Source organism: Aphis gossypii, chromosome 1, assembly GCF_020184175.1.
Source record: "Aphis gossypii isolate Hap1 chromosome 1, ASM2018417v2, whole genome shotgun sequence".
NCBI classification, from domain to species: domain Eukaryota; kingdom Metazoa; phylum Arthropoda; class Insecta; order Hemiptera; family Aphididae; genus Aphis; species Aphis gossypii.
In genome coordinates, this window is record NC_065530.1 from 5133542 (window position 1) to 5158118 (window position 24577).

At 28.7% G+C, this 24577-nt stretch overlaps 1 protein-coding gene across 1 annotated transcript; it reads left to right on the forward strand.

Moving 5' to 3' along the window:
* The first annotated feature begins 487 nt into the window (after positions 1–487).
* Positions 488–22704, forward strand: LOC114121664 (fatty acid synthase). The gene is made up of 28 exons (XM_027984090.2): positions 488–699; positions 7692–7911; positions 8606–8758; positions 9584–9958; positions 13102–13340; positions 13404–13634; positions 13709–13900; positions 13974–14096; positions 14257–14487; positions 14557–14746; positions 14829–15058; positions 15854–15991; positions 16062–16234; positions 16314–16458; positions 17229–17342; positions 17409–17517; positions 17709–17966; positions 18320–18496; positions 18579–18733; positions 18905–19081; positions 19143–19448; positions 19553–20007; positions 20066–20189; positions 20256–20432; positions 20495–20674; positions 20755–21534; positions 21676–21921; positions 21984–22704. The coding sequence occupies exons 2-28, from the start codon at positions 7707–7709 to the stop codon at positions 22461–22463; spliced, it is 6363 nt and encodes a 2120-aa protein (XP_027839891.2). The 5' UTR covers positions 488–699; positions 7692–7706; the 3' UTR covers positions 22464–22704.
* Positions 22705–24577: the final 1873 nt, after the last annotated feature.

Below are 24577 nucleotides of genomic sequence, written 5' to 3' on the forward strand. Positions count from 1 at the left end.
TGTATAACGACCTGCTGTAAGGAAAACAAAGTCCGTGAACTCAGAACGATATATTGTTATCGATCCGAACTCGAGAGACGCTTTCTGCTGGTATTGTACCTATCTGATACATATAATACGAGTATATAATATAATATCATCTATGTAAAAGCGATGGCGATGTGTAATCATTTAACATTGATTTGTCCTTGCCGTGTATACAATGCATACATATATATTGTGTTATGTGCGTACGTATTATTATTGTACAGTTGGGTTGTTAAGACAGTATAATAAATATATAATAATACATTATTTCAGTACATTGTTTTCATCTAAACACACGCACACAAACGCGCGCCCAGACGAGCGCACGGTGTAGATTATAACAATTTATCTCGTTGACCTATAATCGCCAACTTGATCGTTTTCAAAAAACAAATAACTTCGACCCACCGATTCAGGTAAATGCGCACGCACGCACGCACGCACGACTTACAGCGGTGTTTGTCCGCACACTACCGTCAGTGATCCACACTGGTCCACAGCGATCAATATTAAAGTGTACCGCATCACGTCCGCGTCTCCGGAATCTTTGGATTATAAACCGACGCCTTTCGTACCACCGTAGTCGTCATCGAAATCTTTACCGGAGTCTTCGGTCCGTCCCGACCGACGAAATATACCCACAAATAATAATTTATATCGCTGCAGTACCAAGTAAGTCCGTAGTCGTAGTATACAAATATATATATCACACACGTTCGTAAATACGTACTTATATATATAAATTAAATTTAGAGTACTCGAACGTGGTTGAATCGTGTATATATTATCCGTGTATTTGGGTTTGTTACGTTTTTTTGACGTTCACGAAAAATTATTGATCTAGGAGGGTCATCGGATGGGGGGAATTGCGATTTGTCCAAAGACGACTATAGCTTTCGCTTTTGAGCTTTGGCATAATACATTTTTTTTTTTTTTTTTGGTAACAATTTTTCTAGTCTTCAGCGATTATTGAGACTGGGTTTCGAAATAATTATTAAACTCATAATTTTTTCGTCAGCAGCAATTATAATTATTATTGGCGAGTGACTGCGAAAATTATGTGTTTTCAGTTTTCGCGCGTCGATAACAGTATTTCGATTCGTTCAGACATACTGTCGGGTTCTGGATTGACTGTGATAAATTTTCACGTGATTGAGATCAACCTACGTCGGTTTTGTAGCACTTGTACATATCTTATTTTTTTTTTATCTAACAATAAATGCGCGTTACCTGGTATTATAACTATCAAAACACCGACACTGTTTGTGTAGAAACAATACATATAGGTATTAACTAAATAAATATTTATTATAAAACACGCAATAGGACAAAAATTTGATTCGTATATTATTGTTATGGCGTGATGGAAAACTGTCTGCTATTTGGGATGTGTCAAAAGTATCGATGTTATTGCCGTACTATTTGAGTGAATGGGTGACTAAGATTTTGCAGATTTTTTAAGCTGGTTGCCGCTAATTGAGCTGGTTCTCTTGTATATTTGTTTGATCGAGATCAATTCTTTTCATGTCCATATATAACAATGTGCAGGGTAAAAACAAGTGTGCGTTTGGAGCTAGTGATATTCAATATGCATGTCGTATAGAAAAAGAAAGTGTATTATTATATGATTTGTATCATTAGGGGTGAAATTTCAATGAAAAAACTAGGAGGAGGTAATATATCGTGTTACGAACATGGATTTCAATATGAGTAACTTTGTCTCTCTATAGGTCTCCTCCTCTCAATAATCATTTAAAAAAATGGCTTTGGCACTATATATAATATATTAGGTATATTAATATTTATTAATATAAAAAATAATTAACTAACTATAAATAATAAAAAAAATACGAGTGTTGTGATTTAAAAACTTTGAACGCTACGGTCACCCAAGCCACTTCTTTCTCTCAATCGCTACCTATTATACACGGATAAATTACGATATTTACTATTAAACACATTAAATTTCAACGTACAATAATAATAATAATCATTTTTGTGAAAAAAAAAATCGTAGAGCAATTTACTTAATTTACCTAATAGGTAGATGTGTAAAGCGATGTTCGCACATTAAATCCGTGTATGTTATAAAGATCAATGTTACAAGATAAAGTTTTGTAAATACTGAAAATGATTGATTATTTAACCTATCTAAATGCGATTTAACCTTAATTTATCATTATAATGTTATCGAATTGTATAGTTAAATAATAATAATAATAATAATATTAAAAAAAAATTATTATTTTCATTGCTAATAATAATAATTATTATTAAAATAATATATGTTTTCGTTTTATCGACTATCAGATCACCATTAAATTAATATTATACAACGTACTTAGTTACACACTTATAAATTATACACTTATACATTTGAGTAAGGTCAAATTATTATAATAATTTCAAATATTCTTAGTAGGTTTTAGAATTTGGAAATTTTAAGAAAGTGGCCAAAAGTTTTAAATTACACACCAATGACATGATGACCACTAGTTACGTACCTATATTTATTATATTATATTAGCAATTATTGGTATTATATTTTAAATGTTATCAACAATATTAATTATTGTGTACATTTAATTGTACCATAGTCCATAATTATACAAAAGCTTGAAAAATAGTTATTATTATTTTTACACTTGGACACTATTTTTTATTTCTATTTATAGTTACTTACCGGCAATGACTTCATTATTTATCAATGTACCAACGTACGATCTATCATTGATATGACTTATAGTTTAATTATAATGTACATATTCATAATTGTCTACAAATATGTGTGTATTTCTAGTAATAAAATAGATAATTTAAAAAGCATACAATGCGATTAAAAAAAAAAAAAATTATTGCCATAAATATTGGCGAAAAATACATTATGATATAGGGAGGCAATATATTATTTTCAAGTCGATTTTCTGAAAGAATCTTTTTTTGGTGGTTCTGTGCGAGATGATAGAGGCAATATCGTTTTGTATAATTTTTTCTTGAAAGAATAATCAAACTTATAGGTATTTTGCAGAAAATCAGTTGTTACAGTGGTTCGATCAAAGTCGTTTACCAACGATTTTCAATTCAACAACGACACGTATGATATATCACTGAAACATTGTTCAAATTATTTTCTTAGATACTATTATGTCTGGTTAGTATACCAAATATCTATCAGTTTAAAATTTATCATTTCATCATGATGATCAACGTATGTTTATACCATTTATACCATTTATACCATTTATACCCATGTTACATGAAATGTTGTATTCATTTTAAACAAGGTTATATATACATTAATATAAAAGTTTCGTATTAATTAGCGACTTGAAATGTTAAATACAGCGTTAATACAATATGTATGTAATATTATACAGTTTGTCGATTTTATTGAATAATTTTGAGTTTTTGCTCAGCTAAACCCAAATGACAACAACTTCAATCAATGTGAGGTGTATCAATTAATTGACTCAGTCATCCAACTCTATTTGCAATACATCATACTTTACTTTTGGAAGAAAAAAAACTGTTTTTGAATTAGACGGGTTCAATAGTGTACAATTGACGTTTTTCTATATTAGTTTAAACGTTTTTTTAACGTCAATAGGTCATCCTCTTTTCATTTTTATTCATGTGCGTTTAATATTAATCGATTCAATAGATTAAGTACGTTTTGTTTTTCATAAGTTGCCGATCTATTCTTTGAAATCGCGAATCAAGTATATTTTATTTTTTGATAAATTAGGTTCTTATTTAGGTACTCTCTTAATATTTCAACGACGATACCAACTTAAAATAAATATAAAAATATCAAATTAATCGGACTAATATTGCATTATTTGGCCAATCCGAAGTATGATTCTTACGTCATTTTTTTGGACAAATTCCGTAACAGACAGTATGAAAAGTAGATTAACTAAAACAAAAAATCATTGCGGAATATAATAAAAATATATAATATGTTTCATTAAATTTATAATAAATTTATTAACCTTACCAAATTACATACAGATGTCGAATAAAGGTCGATTTTAAGTATAATGTTTAATATTAATAACATCATATTGTATAATATTTAGACTTTATTAGAAAAATAAATTGGATATAGAGATAAGGGGGTTTTGATGTCCAAAGTCCAGTTTATTTTTTTCTCAGCTTCTCCACTCCTATATCCAAAAACTTATAGTATGTTATTTATTTAGTGAAGTTTTATTTCTAAAATTGTGAATTGAACTATAAAATAAAAAGGTTAAGTTTAGTTTTTAAAGAAACAGTTAATTTAAACTAACTCATTTTATAGTATTAACATTTGTATGTAATATTAAAATTTAATAATTAAATATTGAAAAATTAAAACTTAAAATTTGATAATTATCTAAACACTTATTAGTTAAATGTTTTAATTTCCAAAACTGACATAAGTTTTTTTTTAAATATATTCTAATTCTTCAATACTTTGGACTTTGTTAATATTTGTGATGAAAAATATGCAATGTTAGTATAAAATTTTATTATAATAAAATGATAAATACACAACAATTATTGTAAATGTCTCATTTCTTAGCTCAAATGATATGAAATAACAAGTGACTACAATCTCTTTTAGATAGACAGCGTCTTCATTAAATTAATAACTATCACTAACAAAATAATAATAATAATAAATTAAAATATAAAATAAGTTGTGTTATAAATATTTTAAACAATAAAAAACAAAATAAGTATGTGTTTAAGTATAGTTATATAAAATATATTTAATAAACTAGTTAATAATATGTTTTTTTAATCACCGTGATAAAAATTCATTTATTGTTCTTTTGGTAGTTAATAATATATTTTTTTAAATATTTAAAAAAAAAAACTAATAGGTATACACTAAAGAGTAAAGACTAATCAATAAAAAAATGTATATAAAAATAAAAATTACTTGATTTTGATTGAGATGGTTTATCAACGATGTAATATTTCTCTATAAAATATTGCTGAATGAATAACATCTAAGACTAGATTATACCATCAGTGATATTCCCGCCAGACGTCATTACGATGTCACGATCATTAAATAAATTATAAAAGATATTACTTATCGTGTTTCTAAATTATGCATATCGAACACGTTCTAATAAAATAAAATGAAGAATATTTAATAATAACTAGGTTTTTATGTACATTTTTAAATTTGTAATTTTCATAAGATTTTAGGGAGGCCAATTGCCCGTCATTACTTTATACAAATATCAAAAAAACAACATAAAAATGTGGAATATACTTAGTGATATAGGCTGATAAGTGATAACCGCTTATATAAGCATGTTTCGTAAACAAATCATTGTATTAACATTTACATATCCGACAAAGTGATGACCCACTTGACACTTATTGTACAACAGTGCGGTACCCAAGGGAATGAAAATTCTCAAAGGGGGACAAAATTTTAATTTATCAATCCATTTATAAATATTAATAGCTCTATGTATTTTGTATATATATAATTACACATATTATATCTGTGGACTGTGATCATAAATAAAATATTATGGTGGTGTACACATACATCGTATCTATGGTGATACACAATATTTTAAGAATTTATAATATTATTCATAGAATAAAAACTAAAAAACATATTGTTGTTAAAAGCTAATAACCTGATTTTCTACAATAATTAAACTATTAAACTGATTTTTCATAAAAAAAAAACTGTAGATTATCTTATATTAAATTAAATTTTTAAATTCTATCTAAATAAATAAATAGATTCTGATCACAAAAAACAATATGCTAAGATTTTCAACATTTTCCAGGGGGGGGGGCATGCCCCCTATATGGGCGCCCTTGGCGGTACCCACTTCCCTACCTTTTTAAATTATTTTATTTAATAGTAAAACAAAACACATTACTTAAAGACAGGTTATTTTCATTAAAAATAATTGAAATATGATGAAAATATGCAAGATAAAATGAAAAAATATGTTGCAATATACATGAAAACTTAAAAATATCCCATATTTAATAGTATAATATAATTAGTACCAAATTAAAACAATAATAATTGATTAACATTTAATTTTTTTTTTTTTATAAGCTACACATTATTTATTTATAATTAAGTTTGTATAGTCAAATGAACTATGTAGTTAATAAAATAAATATATAAACTTTAAGAAATCACATGAGTATTTATACCTAGATATACGTATTATATTACATAATATTTGCCAATTAAAATAATTCTTATTTTTGTTGTAAAGAGGACAGAGGAAAAAAATAAAACGTTAATTAATTTCTTAAAAGTGTATAAAATATGCAAATATAGATAATATTATGCTCTAATAAAAAAAATACTCATTTATCTCTCAAATATAAATGAACGTGCAAATACAATTAGGTCTATGAAAGCAGTTTATCGGAAACGTTCACATTTCAAATCCTTATACTCGTGCAAACGATCTGCAGTATGAATATGCAAATGCATACGATTCCGGTATCTACGGAAGAGTGTGTGAATGATTTAAGTAACACAGGTAATTCATTAAAATTTCCGCGTAAATGTAGATTAGTTAATAAAAAGTTTAACTATTCAAGTGGAGTACTCGGTTAGCCGTCGTGACTAGTTTAAATTCAATGATGCACAATTAAAAGTAAATAAAAATAAAAACATATAGGTGCACAGTTAATAATGAATATTTACAAATAGACATCATAACAGTCTTGTTTTATGAATGATGAACATAGCGAACGAGGATCTATCGTTCGACTTCCTATTAAAGGACCAAACCAGTCCCCGTTTATGAAATGTTTATCATTATATTGATGTTTTTATAAACAGTTATGTACGTTATTAGCTTTAAGATTAATATTTAAATTTGTATTGGGTCCGTCTCGTTTCATAGTAAATAATACGTATATACATACAATTTCGTAGAGATAAAATTCAGAATAATTGTTGTACTACTCGCAAACATTGGTTTTACTATTATTTAAGCGATAACTGAATACTACACACGTGTACGTATTGATTTCAAGTAGTTTATTCGTTTTCATGTGGTTAAACTGTGGACTTGTTATAGTAATAGATACATTAATATATCAATGGACTATACATATAAAATATGATTGATAAAATCAATTATTTCATTCGATTTGGCCGACTGTGGTAAGTTTAGGATGAGAGACGAGCTCAATCCCTTCTTTAATTTCGCCCTTGGCTCTACCATCGTCACAACACTACAGGTATAACTGAATAGCCTTCCTCTCACTGCATTAAGATGAATTTTTAGAGGGAGAGGCGGCGGTTGTTTAACTTAACCTTACCTAAGTACACGCCGTTACTACTTGTGCTATATTGATTAATAACAATATATTGTACTTTTGTTTATGGATAATGGTTGTATAAGTTAGTATTGTCGATTTGTCTTTGAATGAATACATATATTTACATCAATTACCATAGACAGAATGACTATTGTAATATAAGAATATACGTAATCTATTTTAAAATTTTATTGTTTGTGTATATTCACAACACCCTCAGATCAGGATGAAGTTCTTATATTAGTTTGTCTGTACATCACACAATAATATAATTAAAATTATAGAATAATGTTTTTTATTGCATATCATAAAAGATTAATATTCATCTGTTTTTCATAATTTTTTAATAGACGAAGGTAGCTATTATGCCAGCAAGGTTCTCACAAGCTAGTCAACTACAAACTGGAAATGGGGCTGTAAACGGTGATTTTCCACATTTCGAAAATGATGAAGTGGTCATCAGTGGAATATCCGGACGTTTTCCGGAGTCTAATTCAATCGCTGAATTCAGAGAAAACCTGTTCGCCGGTGTAGATATGGTCACAGACGATGATCGTCGTTGGCCTGCTGGTAAGTAACCAGGGTAATAAACCTACGTCTACACAGTACACATTATTATTATAAAATGATAGTGTAAATATGTGATTTGTAATGCGAAATCAAAAAATATAACAGTTAGTAGCTAGTATAGGTACCATTTTGTCAAAAATTAGAAATATCAAATGTTATGAACAGCTAATGTTACTTATATAAGGTGTAATTTTGTAACGATGATATTATGATTATAAATTCAATTTTTTTATTTATTCGATAAGTATTTTTAATTTATTTACTAACTATTTTTAACATTGAAAAATATACGCGATTCACAATAACTATTATGACATGAGACATGTCTATTGAATTTGATATCAAACAATGCTAGTTATGCAACGTAAATCGTACGATAGAAAAAAAGCATTTTGTTTTTATAGCTTTGCAATCGAGATAATAGTGAATATTGTATGATATTATGTCTATAGCTATACGTTTTATTCGTAAACAAATAACCTAAATTCGACAAACGTTGATAAAATAATGTTTATTGTTTATGGTTCTTGCTCTTATATGTAATACTGTTAAATTTTAAGATTGGTTGAGAATAATGATTAAATACGAGTTAACATCACTTATTCACACTGACCTATCTTTTGACTTTATCAATGGTTAGGTTTTATAATTACTCGATAACATACTTATTTAGTATTGAATTAATTTATTCAAGGTCTTTACGGCCTCCCGACGAGGACTGGAAAACTCAAGGGATTGGAATATTTCGATGCAAATTTTTTTGGAGTGCATGCTAAACAGGCCGAAGTCATGGACCCGCAGTTAAGATTGCTTTTAGAATCAACTTACGAATGTATCGTGGACGCCGGTAAGCTATAAATCATAATATATATTAAATTTAAATTTATTCACCTACATGATTTCAAATGCTATTGGTTGTTTACACTAGAAAATAGTAAAAAAAGGCTCAAAAATACTAAAAATAAAATACGGATTGAAAACAATTTAACGATGAAATACAAACTGTAGCAAGTGATATAATTGTTTGTAACTAAATTTAATGCTATAATAAAAATCAAAGAGTGTTTGTTTTAACAAATTATATGTTAATGATCAACACTCAGGATTTTATTTAAATATTTGTTTAGAAATTAAATAATAGAAATTTTATTTGAATATTTCGTGATAATATCTGATTTTTAAATTTAAACATTTTTAATGTTTCATTTGTTGATTTCTAGGAAATCAAAATAGTATAAGTATGTGAAAAATACGAAGAAATGTATTTTTTACGCAATAATTGAAAAATATTCAATATTTTGAACAAATTAAACATTATATTTTAATTATTTAACTGCTTTTTTCAACTCGTATATTATTGCATACTTCAGAATTTTCGAAGTGCTCACTAGGCATTTGAACGCATATTTTAAGCACATTAGCCTCGAATCGATAGCAGTCGTTTGCATGTTGACGCGTGTTGACGACTCGTCTCGCGGTTCGTCGGCGTTTTTAACGTTTTTAACGCCAAATTTTCTGAAAAATCGTCGGGTTTCTTAGTCGTTTTTTACGATGACAGTGCACACAGTAAAACGCACTTAAGAGTCAATAAATCGCGCTCAAGACGACCGCTTAAATCGTTTTATAAACCGAGGACGAGGTTTTGTGTATAACGGTCTCGAAACTTTCACAGGCGTGAATCCGGACGACATCCGTGGATCGAAAACCGGAGTGTACGTGGGCACGTTCCAAAGCGAGACTGACGACTACTGGAGCCGAGTGCAGGAGCGCGTGAACGGTTACGGACTCACCGGATGTAGCCGAGCAATGTTCCCCAATCGGGTGTCGTACACGTTCGATTTCAACGGGCCCAGTTACTCGGTGGACACGGCCTGTTCGGGCAGTCTTTTCGCCTTGTCGCAAGCGTTGCACGCCATCCGGAGCGGACAGTGCGAGGCGGCTGTGGTGGGCGGTGTCAACCTGCTGCTCAAGCCCACCAACTCTTTGCAGTTTCACAAGTTGAGCATGCTGTCGTCGAAAGGGATGTGTCGAGCTTTTGACGCTTCCGGTAAGTATTTTTGAATTGTTTTTGTTTTTTTTTTATTTTGTATCGTCGTTTACTCCATCTACGAGTCGGGTACTCGGATTATGCATTGGTATGTTTTTTCTAATGTCCCCGTACCGAGTATTTGGTCAGTGATAACAAAATAATTGAATAGATATTTTACTGTTTATGTTGCATATTATATCATATTATAAGTCTTACCCATAGTCTTGAGCACAGCATGAAACGTAGGTATTTAGTGTTTTTACGCCTTAGATTTAGTCTTGATACCACACCTATCACTCACAATTTGTTTTTATAATTATAAAAGAATATGATATCAAATCTGCTTAGAACTAAAACAATAAATACGATAATCACGGACGTGCATAGACCTTGCAGACAGCCGACAGGGGGGGGGGCAGAGAATGCATAATATTATACATCACAATATGTTATATAATTTAATATTAATTTGGTTATTTGTTAGTTCAATCAATATTAGTGATGGGAGTATTTTAATTTTATAAATTTAATATACGAGTATATATGTTAATTGTTTATACGGTAGACGGTGGTAGCAGTAATAAAGTTTACAGTAGATAGATTTAACAATTTTTTTTTTTTTTTACTGATCACCTATTAACAAGTTAAACTATGTGACGATAGACGAGAGTTTACATACTATAATATAAATATTAAACATATAATTCAAGTATAACATAAAATACATTTTATGATTAGGTACTAATATAAGTAGTAAATTTCATAGTGTATTTATAACATAATAATATACAAAAAGAAGAAAATAAAATACATTCCTTAAAATTTCTAAACAAAATTTTTTTATCTTAGTTCTTCTAAGTAGGTACCATTATTCTCTAGGAGGGAGTTTTTATTTTAAATTGTTCGATTACGTCGTCAATCTATTATAGACCAATTTGTGTTCAATTGGCATGGTAGTAAATCCATCTAGTCGATTCTCATGCTTGCACTACGTAATTTTATTTTAGTTCAAAATTTAATTTAATTTTGAGAATGCTCTTTTACAAAAACAACTAGTCACAGGAATAGTAACAAGTATATTATTGATTATAGTTTCCTTTCCACTATCAAGCTCGGTTAGCCATATATAATCTTCTTGTTGGTACAATTTTTTATGCTATTTTCACAATTTCGAGTATTATAACTTACTTATTATATTTAATAGGTTTTATTTACACATTAGTTTTGAATTCAAAAATTAAAATACAAACAAAAAATTCACATTATAACAATTAAAAACTCAAACAAACATAAAAATTGAAAACAAAATAATTTATTCTGGATTATACATGGCTAGATTACTGCCACGGTTTAAACCACTGTGATTTCTTCGTATCGTTTTCGGTATGTACAGTTGAACAAAAAAAAAACGATCGTGCTTTTCTCACGTAAAACTTACATAATATTATACATTATAAAATATTATATTATAATGTTTTTTTAAAATTGTATTTCGAAGAAAAATTTTGTTCGCAGGAGGGGCAGCTTTCCCTTTTGTCCCACTCGTGCGCGCACGCCTAAGACGATAATAAATAGTTACTTAAAATCAGCAATAGGATTAATATTTTTAAGAATTAAGTTATACGAGTAAAGAAGCTATAAATTAGATTCATAAAATAAAATAAGTATAATTTTGATTTTCAAACAATATAGCACAAAACAGCTGTAGCAGCAGTTTTTTACCGCATTAAGAGAACGTTGTACCCGCATGTCTCGTCTTATGAACGTAAACATAGCAAATTTGCTAAATCAGTTGATTAGTAGAATTAATTGTGCGTTGTTAGCTTTAATATTATAGTGAAATAACCTTTTATCAAAGTTAAAGGTTAAGTTTAATTAGTATTTTTAGTTTGTAGCATTTTACATATTTATATTTTACATACAAATAAAATATTGAAAAATAAGTTAACGTTTAATCACAGACTATGTTATTCATACCTTTAATTTTAATAGTAGATTAATTCATAATAATAATGTTAATAACACAAAATCGGCTCTTTTGATACAAATTTGCTACATACCTATGTTCTATGCGTGTAAGACGAAGATAACACAGCTGGTGTACCGTATATTCTTAACATGGGAGAAAATTGCTGCTGCAGCTGTTTTAAGTTATATCATTTATAGACTAAGTTATACCTATTTAATTGCACGAATATAATTTATTTGGTTATTGATAGTTACCACTTAGTTATACTAATTTTATAGCTGCTTTTAGATATTTATTGATTTTCGTAATCATTGTTTTGATTCTAAATAGATATAATAACCTAATTTTCTAATTAATTAAATAATAAGCCAACATTTTTTTTTATTACTTAGCATTCTTTTAACTTTATAGCATATTAAATAAAATAATTTTATATTGAATTTGAATCAAAGTCTTTGACAATATTTGATACTTTACCAAGTATGATAAGGGTAAAAAAATGAATAGATAAACTATATTTTATATTCATATATAAAGTATTCGCTTGTTTTTTTTATAAAAAAATTGCGATATGATTACAATATACCTACTCTTATTTTGATTGACAGTTGTGTTGATCGATGATTGTTGGTAATTGTGGATTATAATTCTGTCGTTCCTAAATCTTGAAAAAAATATTATCATCTTGGGCGATGGTATACTTTCATATACTTAAATACATACCTATCTCTATCATACTAGTATAGACGAGATTTTGTCGAATATTGAGATGGGACGCTAAATTATATTTTGTAATTATTTTTTTTTAGTATATATTTAAATAAGCTAATAAATATGCACGACCAACCCCCTCCTCTAACACTATCAATAGATATGATAAGTATACATATTACTTGATAGTACGTGAAAAAATTGAACTTTTTTCTTGTGATGTTTATTGGATACTTTTAATGAAATCTAACTTTTTAATTTTTGGGTGAGACGGGTCGGGCCGAAGATATAAACTTCTGATTCTGATACAATATCAATTTAGATCAATATTTTGTTCTATAAAAATCGTTATCATTATCCTCGTTAAATGTACAAATAGGAAATTTTTTTGAGGAATAGGAAATAATTTGAGATCTATTCAATTTCTGAAAAAAAAAATGTCAGTTTCGATTATGCACTTACACTTGATGGTTGTTTACAGGAAACGGATACGTGCGAAGTGAAGCTGTAGTAACAGTATTCTTGCAGAAAGCCGGAGTAGCCAAACGAAGTTATGCCACGGTAGTGGAGGCATTGACCAATAACGATGGGTTCAAAGACCAGGGCATCACATTTCCGAATGGAGTCATGCAAAATAAACTCATCCGAGAAGTTTATGCCAAATGCGGTGTAAATCCAGCTGAGGTGTCTTACGTAGAAGCTCACGGAACGGGGACCAAAGTATGATGGTTTAATTTTAAGACACCTATAGACATTTTCTTATATCATGCCGTATCGATTTAGGTTGGTGATCCACAAGAGGTCAATTCTATCGCAGATTTTTTCACCAAAGACCGAACTTCGCCACTATTGATTGGTTCCGTTAAATCGAACATGGGTCACTCCGAACCCGCCTCCGGCCTTTGTTCGTTGGCCAAAATTGTTATTTCTATGGAAAGTGGCAAAATTCCTGCAAATCTTCACTTTGCCAGCCCAAACCCTGACATTCAAGCTTTGTTGGACGGAAGATTACAGGTAATTACGATCCACATTCTTAATAATATAGTTGTCAAAAAACGATTTTTCCTATAAATTACACATATTTGCAGGTTGTGAACAAAAACTGGGACTTCAATGGTGGTTATGTGGCTATTAACTCTTTTGGGTTTGGTGGTGCCAACGCTCACGTGTTGTTGAAGCCTAATTCCAAAACAAAAACCAATAAAATTGTAAACCACGTACCGCGTTTGATTGCCGTGTCTGGAAGAACGGAAGAAGCAGTTAACAATATGTTGAAAAATGTGCATATCTTTTTAGAATTCATAATTTATTACTATATTAATTATCAATTGAATACATCGTTTTTGTTGGTAGATCGCTGAAACTCCGTTAGACGATGATTTTGTTTCTTTGTTACACGATATCCATGCTAATAACATTAACGGACACGGTTATAGAGGGTATTCAATCCTAGGAAAATCTATCTTTGAAGTTACTGTAAGTTATTTTATTCTAATTCTTAGATCATTTAAATTACTTAAGTCTAATCAATTTGTAAACGGTTATATCGGTTTAATTAAATTTATTTATAGAGATTAATATATCACAGTATTTAATCTATTGACATTAACTTAAGAACTATTTTTAATGGTTTTAGGAAGTTAAGTCAAATAAAAGACCAGTGTGGTATGTTTTTTCTGGAATGGGAAGTCAATGGGCCGGTATGGCCGAAGGACTCTTTCAATTGGAACCTTTTGCCAAAGCTATCAACAGAGCAGCTACTGTTCTCCAAGCCGAAGGTATTGATTTGTTGAGTATTTTGAACTCCAAAGATGAAAAAACATTTGATAATATCCTCAACTCAGCTGTTTCGATAACATCCATGCAAGTAATATTTTGGTATTTATTCTAATACTGATTAATAGGTTAATTCTAAATTTATATCTGATTCGTTTAGGTGGCATTGATTGATTTATTGAAATCAATTGGAATCGAGCCGAATGGTTTTGTTGGCCATTCAGTTGGCGAGCTTACTTGTGCTTATGCTGATGGAACGTTTACCATTGAACAGACTATTTTAATCTCAGCATTGAGAGCTCGTTGTGTTTTGGAAAGTAAACTAATGCAAGGGTCAATGGCTGCTGTTGGTAAATTACTAAATTACACTTGAATTAATTATTATTTTTTCAAATTATTTTCATAAAACATAATGAGAATCTGTGAATTTAGGTTTGTCTTGGGAAGATACTAAAAAAAGATTGCCTGCTGATTTGGTAGCCGCCTGTCATAATAGTGAAGACAGTGTAACAATATCTGGCCCTCCTAAAAGCGTTAGTGAATTTGTTAAAACTTGTAAAGCTGAAGGAATTTTTGCTAAAGAAGTCAATAGTTCTGGATTCGCTTTTCATTCTAAATATATTGCCGATGCAGAACCAATGCTTCGCAAGAGGTTGGAACAAGTAAGTTTGTTTTACATAATTTTTATAAGCTAAAAATAAATAACATAGGTATTATTAATATTTTAATTAAAAATGTCTTTCTTCGTATTTTATATTGCTATTTAATTTTATGCTGCAAGTTATAAATATCTAATGTGGTAAGTTATTATTCATATAGCTTAAAAAAATGTTAGTAATTTTTACTTTATTTTTATAGTAGGTACGAAGATCATGTTTAATTTAATTAACTTGTTAGAATATTTAAGTATATATTTATATTTGTGAACATTATTCTTTATATCCCTATACAATTATGGCTATGATGCACTCATTATTAATTATAAATGGACTTTGGAGTGAAATTAGTATAATTAATTGATAGGGTATCTTTTTTATATTTATTTAAATTTTATACTTATCTATCAAGATGATATAAACAATAAATTATAATAGTTGTTGCATCGTAATCTGAAGTATAATATTAAAAATTAGTCTTTGTAAATTAATGATTGATTTAAAATTACAAAATAGGTATATTACTGTTGTAAATATAATTAAATATATTGTATAGAATTTATTATTATTACTTATTTTTTTTAAATTAAGTTTTCAAGTTCATATAAGTCTAGTTGAAATAAACAATAGTAATGTAACGTGAAAATTGTTGGATCACTCAAAAGTTGTTTATTATTATTCAAAATTATAAAGATATTCAACAATAATGACTGTATATACACGTAGAAAAAAATTGTGATGCAAACATATTTCACATACCTATTTGTCTTTCATTAATTTTTTTAAAACTATTCATAACAGATTTTACTAGACCCAAAACCCCGTTCTTCAAAATGGATCAGTTCATCTATACCTGAAGAATTATGGAACACTCCGCTAGCTAAAAGTAGTTCTACTGCATACCATGTAAACAATTTACTGTCACCGGTTTTGTTCCATGTACGATCATTGCATTTTTATTACATTTTATATTCTATTGTCAAATAATTTTAATTTCGTTGATATTTAGGAAGCTATACTTCATGTGCCAAAAGATGCTGTTGTTATTGAAGTTGCACCGCATTCATTACTTCAAGCTATTTTAAAGAGATCTCTAGGGCCAGACTGTTTATGTATCGGTCTAACCAAGCGTTCAACAAACCCCCAAGGAAATATTTCAATCTTATTATCAGCTATTGGAAAGTGAGTTTGGGTTTATCTATTTGAATTGATTGAATAGTTGGGAAAATAATATACTTCAATATTGTTTATTTAATTTTAGATTATATAATGCTGGACTTCAGCCGCAAATCAAAAACTTGTACCCAGCTGTGTCGTATCCTGTCCCACGTGGAACACCAATGATTCAATCGTTGGTCGAATGGGATCACTCTACTCAATGGACCGTTGCTGATTTTGTACAAAAGGTAAGCACTATAAAATAAATTAAATTGTATGCCTATATATATATATATTTTTTTTTTTTGCTTCACTCTTTAAACTTATTTATGCGCTATATAACGGCCATGCCATTCTTGTTCTCTATCTCTACAAGAACCAGTCACTAATTACTTCTTTACTCATACTAGGTAGGTTGTAGGTATTTCTTATCATTTTTTATTTAGTCTAAGCAACATTTCCTTGTTTTTCTTCTCTCTCCTTTTCTTTCTACATTCATCTCCATGGCATTTTCAGTAGTTCCGAAAATAATTACTTTTATTTTGAGTTGTATAAACTAAGCTACTTTTATTGATAGACCACTTTTAGAATATAATCATATTTGATAATATTTAATGAGTATTTTCATGTTAAAGTTTAAAATTTCAATTGCTTACATCTTCAGAAATTTTCAATTTATTGCTTGTGTGGTATTGATCATAATTATAATAATCATTATTAGGAAATAAATTTAGCTACTGTTTTGAATAATACTATTATCTTTATTGATTGGTAAATGGATAATAATATCCATTACCTAGTTATCGTAGTAATCTTTAATTATATTTTATTGCTCTCAAATTGTTTAAATTAAAATAATTGCATTCATTTTAAACTTTTTAAATAAAAATATTTGTATCTGTATTTAAAAACTTGTTGAAAACATTTTTCTTAAGAAATATATTATATACAAATACATTGATTGCTGATTATCGACTATAGTTGATTAACAAGCATTTTGTTCTATGATTTATTACAGGAAGCTGGATCTGGTGAGTGCGTAATCAAAGTAGATTTAGGTACGGAAGAAGACCAATTTTTGTCTGGACATGCAATTGACGGAAGAGTGTTATTCCCCGCAACAGGATACTTAGTAAGAAAAAATTAAATCGAAAAAATTGTTTGTGTTATTTACTAAGTGTTTTGTTAAAATATCTAGACTCTTGTATGGAAGACGTTTGCTAAACTACACGATAAGACCATCGAAGAGTTTCCAGTTGCTATTGAAAATGTACAATTTTTGCGTGCAACTATCATGCCTAAAACTGGTAATTATAATGTAATACAATGTACACAACTAACTAATAAATCATATATTTAATATTCATAAATGTATTTAGTTAATTATACAATTTATATGTTTTTAATTATTTTCATAAAAATATATACCTAACGTAAAATTAATAGAGTAATGTTATTATAATATTACTACATCTTATTAACAAGTCTTGTTTTACAGGAAACGTAAGCTTCTCGATCAGCATTTTTGAAGGAACTGGCAATTTTGAAATTTGTGAAGGAGATTCTGTTGCAGTGACCGGCAACATTTCTATTCTAAACGATACGGATTCCGAGCTATTAGATGCTGAACTACCTATTCTTGATATCAACGAGAACGCTATACCACTTAAATCAGGAGACATATACAAAGATTTGGGTTTGCGTGGATATGATTACAAAGGAGCATTTAGAGGAGTAAAAGAATCTGATAACAAAGGTGATATATTGAATTAGTATTATATAGATACTAGTAAGTAGTAGTAGGTTTTAAATGAATATATTTTTTTACAATATATTTGTTCTATATTTTATACGCTTTTATACCTAGGTTATTTTAATTAATTAATTTTTATTTATTAAATTAGAAATACTAAATATAAGTACGTAAAACTAATGGGTTATAATAAGTATTAGGTATTATTTTAACTGACAAAACACAATATTACGTATATAGTTAAAATATATAGCTCTACACACACACACACACACATATATATATATATATATATATATATATATATATTCAAACCTAATTGTAAATGTGTAGTTAATTTATAATAATATTATCAGGCATCCAAGGAAAATTAGAATGGAATGGAAATTGGATTAGCTATATTGATACAATGCTTCAGTTTTCAATTTTGGGTTTGAAAACCAAAGAATTATATTTACCGACAAGATTGCAAAAAATTATTGTTGACCCTGTTAAGCATTTGAAAATAGCTGAAGCCTTATCTGAGAGTAGCTGTAAGTGTTATTGGCATTTAAATAATATTGTTGGTTGACATTTTATGCGTGGTTTTGGGTTTTATCACTTATATATTTTTAGCCATCTCCATAAACATGTACAGAGATATCGATGTCATCAAATCTGGTGGAATTGAAATTTGTGGATTAAAATTGAGCTTAGCTCCAAGAAGACAACAATCGCAAGCAGCTCCTAAATTAGAAAAGTACACGTTTGTACCGTACACTGCCGATAAAGTAATTTGTTCAGATTTATATTATGTTAAGTTAATTGTAATCATGACTGTTTAGAAAATGTAAAATTTTATTTTATTAATAATACTTTTTATTTCGTTGTTATAAACATAGATCACAATATGAAAAACTATTTGTTATTTAATGATTAATAAAGTGATAATTAATTTACAGGTTTTTTCAACCCAAACCGAATTATCCGACTTATTCTCTGCTTATCTACAAATCGTTTTAGAAAATAGTGCTGGCGCTGTAAAAATTAAAGTTGTTGAATATGGAGCAGATAAATCATTTGAAGGAATTTATATGCCTAATGTTGTAAATATTTTGGAATCAGAACCTTTGATATCTGTAAGTATTAAAGTATAAAATATTTAAGTGCTCAAGTAACAGTTTTATTTATTTTGTTCAGTTGGATGCAACCTTGGCTACCACCCAAACACAAGCTTTAACTCCATTTTTGGGACCATTAGAAGTGAAAATGATTAACAAATCATTAGAAAATGGACCTATTGAATCTAATGCTCACGTGGCTATTGCATTTGATGTGTTAGAATCAAAAAACAAACTAAATAACTTGGTCGATACGGTAAAGGATGGAGGATTTATCCTTTTATCTGAAACCAATAATATTTCTCAAACTCTTGTTGAGAATAGTAACCTTATTTTAATTAGCAAGCTATCGGCTGATGGTAGAACATTCTACTTGTTGAGAAAGGTATGTTTAAATTATATGATTATAAACTATTTTAATATTTTAATTAATTATAGATTGTATTTTACATTTATATTATTAGTAATAGTTTTAATTTTTTTTTTTAGCTAATTAAAAATCAACCAAATCCTGAAGTAATTCAAGTATCTGAAAAATCTTATGAGTGGGTTGAGACATTAAAATCGGCTTTAAAAATCGCTGAAGCTGACCCAAGCAAGAAAATTGTTTTGTTTGCTCAAGGAGAAGACACTAATGGTATTATCGGTTTGGTTAACTGTATCAAACAAGAACCTGGTGGTAACAGTGTCAGATCAGTATTTATTCAAGACCCAGCTGCACCAAAATTCTCTTTAACCGCTCCTTTATATACTGCACAGCTGAAAAAAGATTTACTGAGCAATGTATTAAAGCCTAATGGGGTGTGGGGTTCAATGAGACATTTGAAATTAGAAAACCAACAGGATAAACCCTCATTACAAGTTGAGCATGCTTATATTAATGCTTTAACTCGAGGTGATTTGAGTAGTTTGAAATGGATTGAAGGGCCTTTGACGAATTCCAAGTAAGTATTTACTGTTTAAGTCAATTTCTTGTTGACTTAAAAGTATATTTATGTTTAGACCTGAATACAATCCAAATACTGAATTGTGTACCGTTTACTACGCACCACTTAATTTCCGTGATATCATGTTAGCATCTGGAAAACTTCCACCTGATGCATTGCCTGGTGATTTAGCTGGACAAGTATATTTTATTATTTATATTAAGTGACAATGTTTACCTATTTTTATACTTAATTATTTTTCTTAGGACTGTATTCTTGGACTTGAATTCTCTGGTCGTAACTCTAAAGGTAAAAAAGTAATGGGTATGCTCGCTGCTAAAGGATTAGCTACCAGTGTTCTAGCAGATACAAACTTCTTATGGGAAGTACCCAACAAATGGACATTAGAAGAAGCATCAACTGTACCCGTTGTTTACGGAACAGTAAGAATTTTTTTCTCATTTTATCTCATTTTACTAATATTAATATTTATTATTTCATTTAGGCCTATTATGCACTCTGTGTAAGAGGACGGATGAAGCCAGGTGACTCATTGTTAGTTCACGCGGGTACTGGAGGTGTTGGTCAAGCAGCAATTGCTATTGCTTTGCATATGGGAGTAACTGTTTACACCACTGTTGGGAGCAAAGAGAAAAGAGAATTTTTAAAAAAGACATTCCCCAAGGTATTAACAACATAACAATAATTTTCTTTCAAAATATTTAAATATATAACTAATAACTAATAATTGATAATTTTATTTAGTTAACAGATAAAAATATTTCAAATTCTCGGAACACCAGCTTTGAGCGACATATTTTAAGGGAAACTAAAGGACGTGGTGTAGATTTGGTCCTGAACTCGTTAGCTGAAGACAAACTCCAAGCATCTGTTCGTTGTTTAGCTAAAGATGGTTGTTTCTTAGAGATCGGTAAACTTGATTTGTCAAACAACAGCCCACTGGGAATGTCCGTTTTCTTGAAAAATACTACATTCCATGGTATTCTATTGGACTCATTGTTTGATATCAATTCCACAAGCGAGGAAAAGAAAGAAGTAGTAAGATTACTCAACGAAGGCATAAAGAATGGGGCAGTAAATCCTCTACCGGCTACAGTATTCACTGAGTCTCAAGTGGAACAAGCATTCAGGTATATGGGTTCTGGTAAACATATTGGAAAAGTAGTATTGAAAATTAGGGATGAAGAATCTACAGCAGTTGTTCTACCAGAAACCAAATTGGTAAATTCTATTCCACGATCTTATATGAACCCAGACAAGACATATGTGCTTGTTGGAGGACTTGGAGGATTCGGTTTAGAATTAGCTAACTGGTTAATTGTAAGAGGAGCTAAAAACTTGGTATTGACTGCCAGAAGTGGAATTACTACCGGTTATCAAGATGTATGTGTTAGGAATTGGAAAGAGTCTGGAGTTAATATATTGATATCTAAGGCTGATTGTTCAACTATTACTGGAGCTCAACAATTGATTGATGACAGTAATAAATTGGGACCTGTTGGAGGTGTCTTCAACTTGGCAGCTGTAAGTATTTTATTTTTATTTTTCAAAAATGTTATATATGAGATGTTTATTATGTTTTATAACATTTAAAACGTTTTGCTCATGTACATTGTTTTTTTTGTTTATTATGAGTATTTAAAATGGGTAATTTATTTTTCAAAGGTATTGAGGGATGCTTTCTTAGAAAATTTAACCCCACAAGATTTTGAAACTGTTAGCAAACCTAAAGTAACTGGTACCAAAAACTTAGACACAGTTACTAGGAAGTCTTGTCCCGAACTCGATCACTTTGTTGTATTCTCATCAGTGTCTTGTGGACGTGGTAATGCTGGACAAACTAATTACGGTTTTGCTAATTCTGTCATGGAAAGAATTTGTGAAGCTAGACAAGAAGCAGGTCTTCCAGGGGTATGTTGATATTTTAAAATACTAATTGAATTGTACATTAATAATTCATTTATTGTTATTAGTTGGCTATTCAATGGGGTGCTATTGGAGATGTTGGACTTATCATGGAAACGATGGGTGGAAATGAAACAGTGGTTGGTGGTACACTGCCGCAGCGTATGGCTTCGTGTTTGAGTGCTTTTGATGTATTTTTGCACCATCGAGAACCCGTCTTGGCTTCTATGGTATTAGCAGATAAGAGAAAAGGTGGATCTGGTGGAGCTTCTCAAGTGAGCTTAGTCGACGCTGTTGCCAACATTCTAGGCATGAAGGACACGAAGAACATTGATGAGTCAGCAACTCTAGCAGATTTAGGCATGGATTCCTTGATGGGTGCCGAAATCAAACAGACTTTGGAGAGAAACTACGATTTGGTATTAAGTATTGGTGAAATCCGAGTTCTGACAGCTAAGAGATTACGAGAATTGCAAAGTGATGGGAGTGAATCACCAGCTGTTGATGCACCTATTGTGGACACCAAGAATATTGTAAATGGGGCTTAAAAGACTTATCAATATTGATTTCTATACATTTCTTTCATTTCGATGTAAATATTTCTAATCCAATTTTTTTCGTTGGAAGATGATTGGAAATGCAACGTATAATATATTGGATTTGGATCCTCAATTCTTTTTCAAATTCTTTTTAGATGATAATATGTTGATACTGAATTATAATATAAATTGAAATAAAACTTTGTTATTTAATAAATAAACTTTAAATATAATTTGTTAATATTGTTAACTATTGATCTTTTTGTTTTGTTTTAATTTTAATTAAATTGCAGTGTATGTCCACAAATAAATAAAATTGGGACAAATACCATGAAATAAATTTAAGTATTTTATCCATAATATTTTTCTACATAATATACTATCTATTTATATAATATATTTATATATATATATATATATATATATTTATTTATAAAAATGATGATTATTGTCTGTAACCAATATAATTACCATGAAATTAAATACACTAAATGCTTAAATAGTTTCATATCATATTTAACTAATGCTTGTAATTGGGAATATTAAGTTTGATCTAAATAATTATAATAATTAAATGTAAAAAACAAAACATCTAGGTATCATACTAAGAAAATTATTTTATAGTTTTGAAAGAAAGCTTACTATTAATTTGATTATTAATACAAATATTATTTTTACTGATACATATACTTTATAATGTTTTGTAGAATATAACACTCATTATTTTAGAATTTATAATTATTTTTGAAATGTTTTTTTATATAATTTCTAGCTAAAATAAACAACATTAAAAAAAAAAATTTGTATGATTAGAAACATTTTTAATTTCATATATTGAAAAGTATTTTTTGTAGTATTTCGATAAATAATAATATAACGATAAAAATATTTGAAAATATATATTTTTATATATGTTGTTTTATGTCGACTGGAAATTACGTAAAAAAATATTTTTAAAAATGTCAAAAGATTTTGAAATGACCAGTATTTTTCAGTAAAAGAATCATCATATATAATATTTATTATTGGGATTCGGTTAATTGATTACATTAGAATGTAAATATATTAAAATTATTTAAACTTAGTATAATATTTACATTAGGTTAAATGAATAAATCAAAAGTAGCATTATTAAACGATTCATTTTATTAGTGACGATCAGATTAGTCTTTAATATTAATTTAATGTTAGGTAAAATAATTATATTTATGATATGCAAGTAGATTCTAAAACAAAAAATTACTATCAATGCATTTTAAAAATTTTATTTAAATTAATAAATTTTTATAATATGTATACTTATGAGAATGTTTGATTTTGATTATTACTTTTAAATTTTTCATAAGTTGCTTCATATAATATTAATATTTTCTTTGAATACGCCATAATATGTTAAGTCATAAAATTTAAAGAACTTCACTAGTAAAAATATAGCTATTCAATGTTTAAAAATATAATATGTCAATTTACTATATTTTGTGTAACTACTTAACCAAAGTAAGCTACTTTTATGATAAATCGGGATATATTTGAACAAATTTCCGGCGTAATATGTAGGCAATATACATCATTGTGTGCCATCATTATGCGTCGAAGAACGGCGAAGAATTTTCAATAATAAATTTATTCAGCATTTACATATTAATTCAATTCGATTAATTACAATTAATTTTTGGATTTATTTAGAGATTTATTATTTAATGTAATACAATAGTTTTTTTAATATTACAAAAGCTAAAAATATTTTTTTTTTGATTTAAATTTTGCAATATGCAATTATATCAAATATTTAGTTTAAGTTTTAGATTCTGAACGGAGTATATTTTTTTGGCTGAGTCAAAATACTTGAAAATTTAATACAAAACCCTTCATTATGTTAGTCTAATACTGATTTAAAAAATTATAAGAATACAGAGGCACATTTTTTTTTATTAAAGTTTGAAGTTCAAATATTGACAAAAATTTGTTATACATTGTGTATGATAGAACTTATAATGTATTTACGTTTTCTTAGGTAATTATATTTTTTTAACATAATACTTATATTACCATAAATAAGTTCAATATACATAATTCCTGTAGTACTGTACATATAATAAGTAATAACACAATATTATAATTTT

What these genes read in the sequence shown, in the direction of transcription:
- LOC114121664 (XM_027984090.2), top strand. Translation starts at nt 7,707, where the DNA reads ATGCCAGCAAGGTTCTCACAAGCTAGTCAACTACAAACTGGAAATGGG. An exon ending in TACCGTACACTGCCGATAAA is followed by an intron (nt 18,734 to 18,904) that starts GTAATTTGTTCA and finishes ATTAATTTACAG; the next exon opens with GTTTTTTCAACCCAAACCGA. An exon ending in CTGGTGATTTAGCTGGACAA is followed by an intron (nt 20,190 to 20,255) that starts GTATATTTTATT and finishes TATTTTTCTTAG; the next exon opens with GACTGTATTCTTGGACTTGA.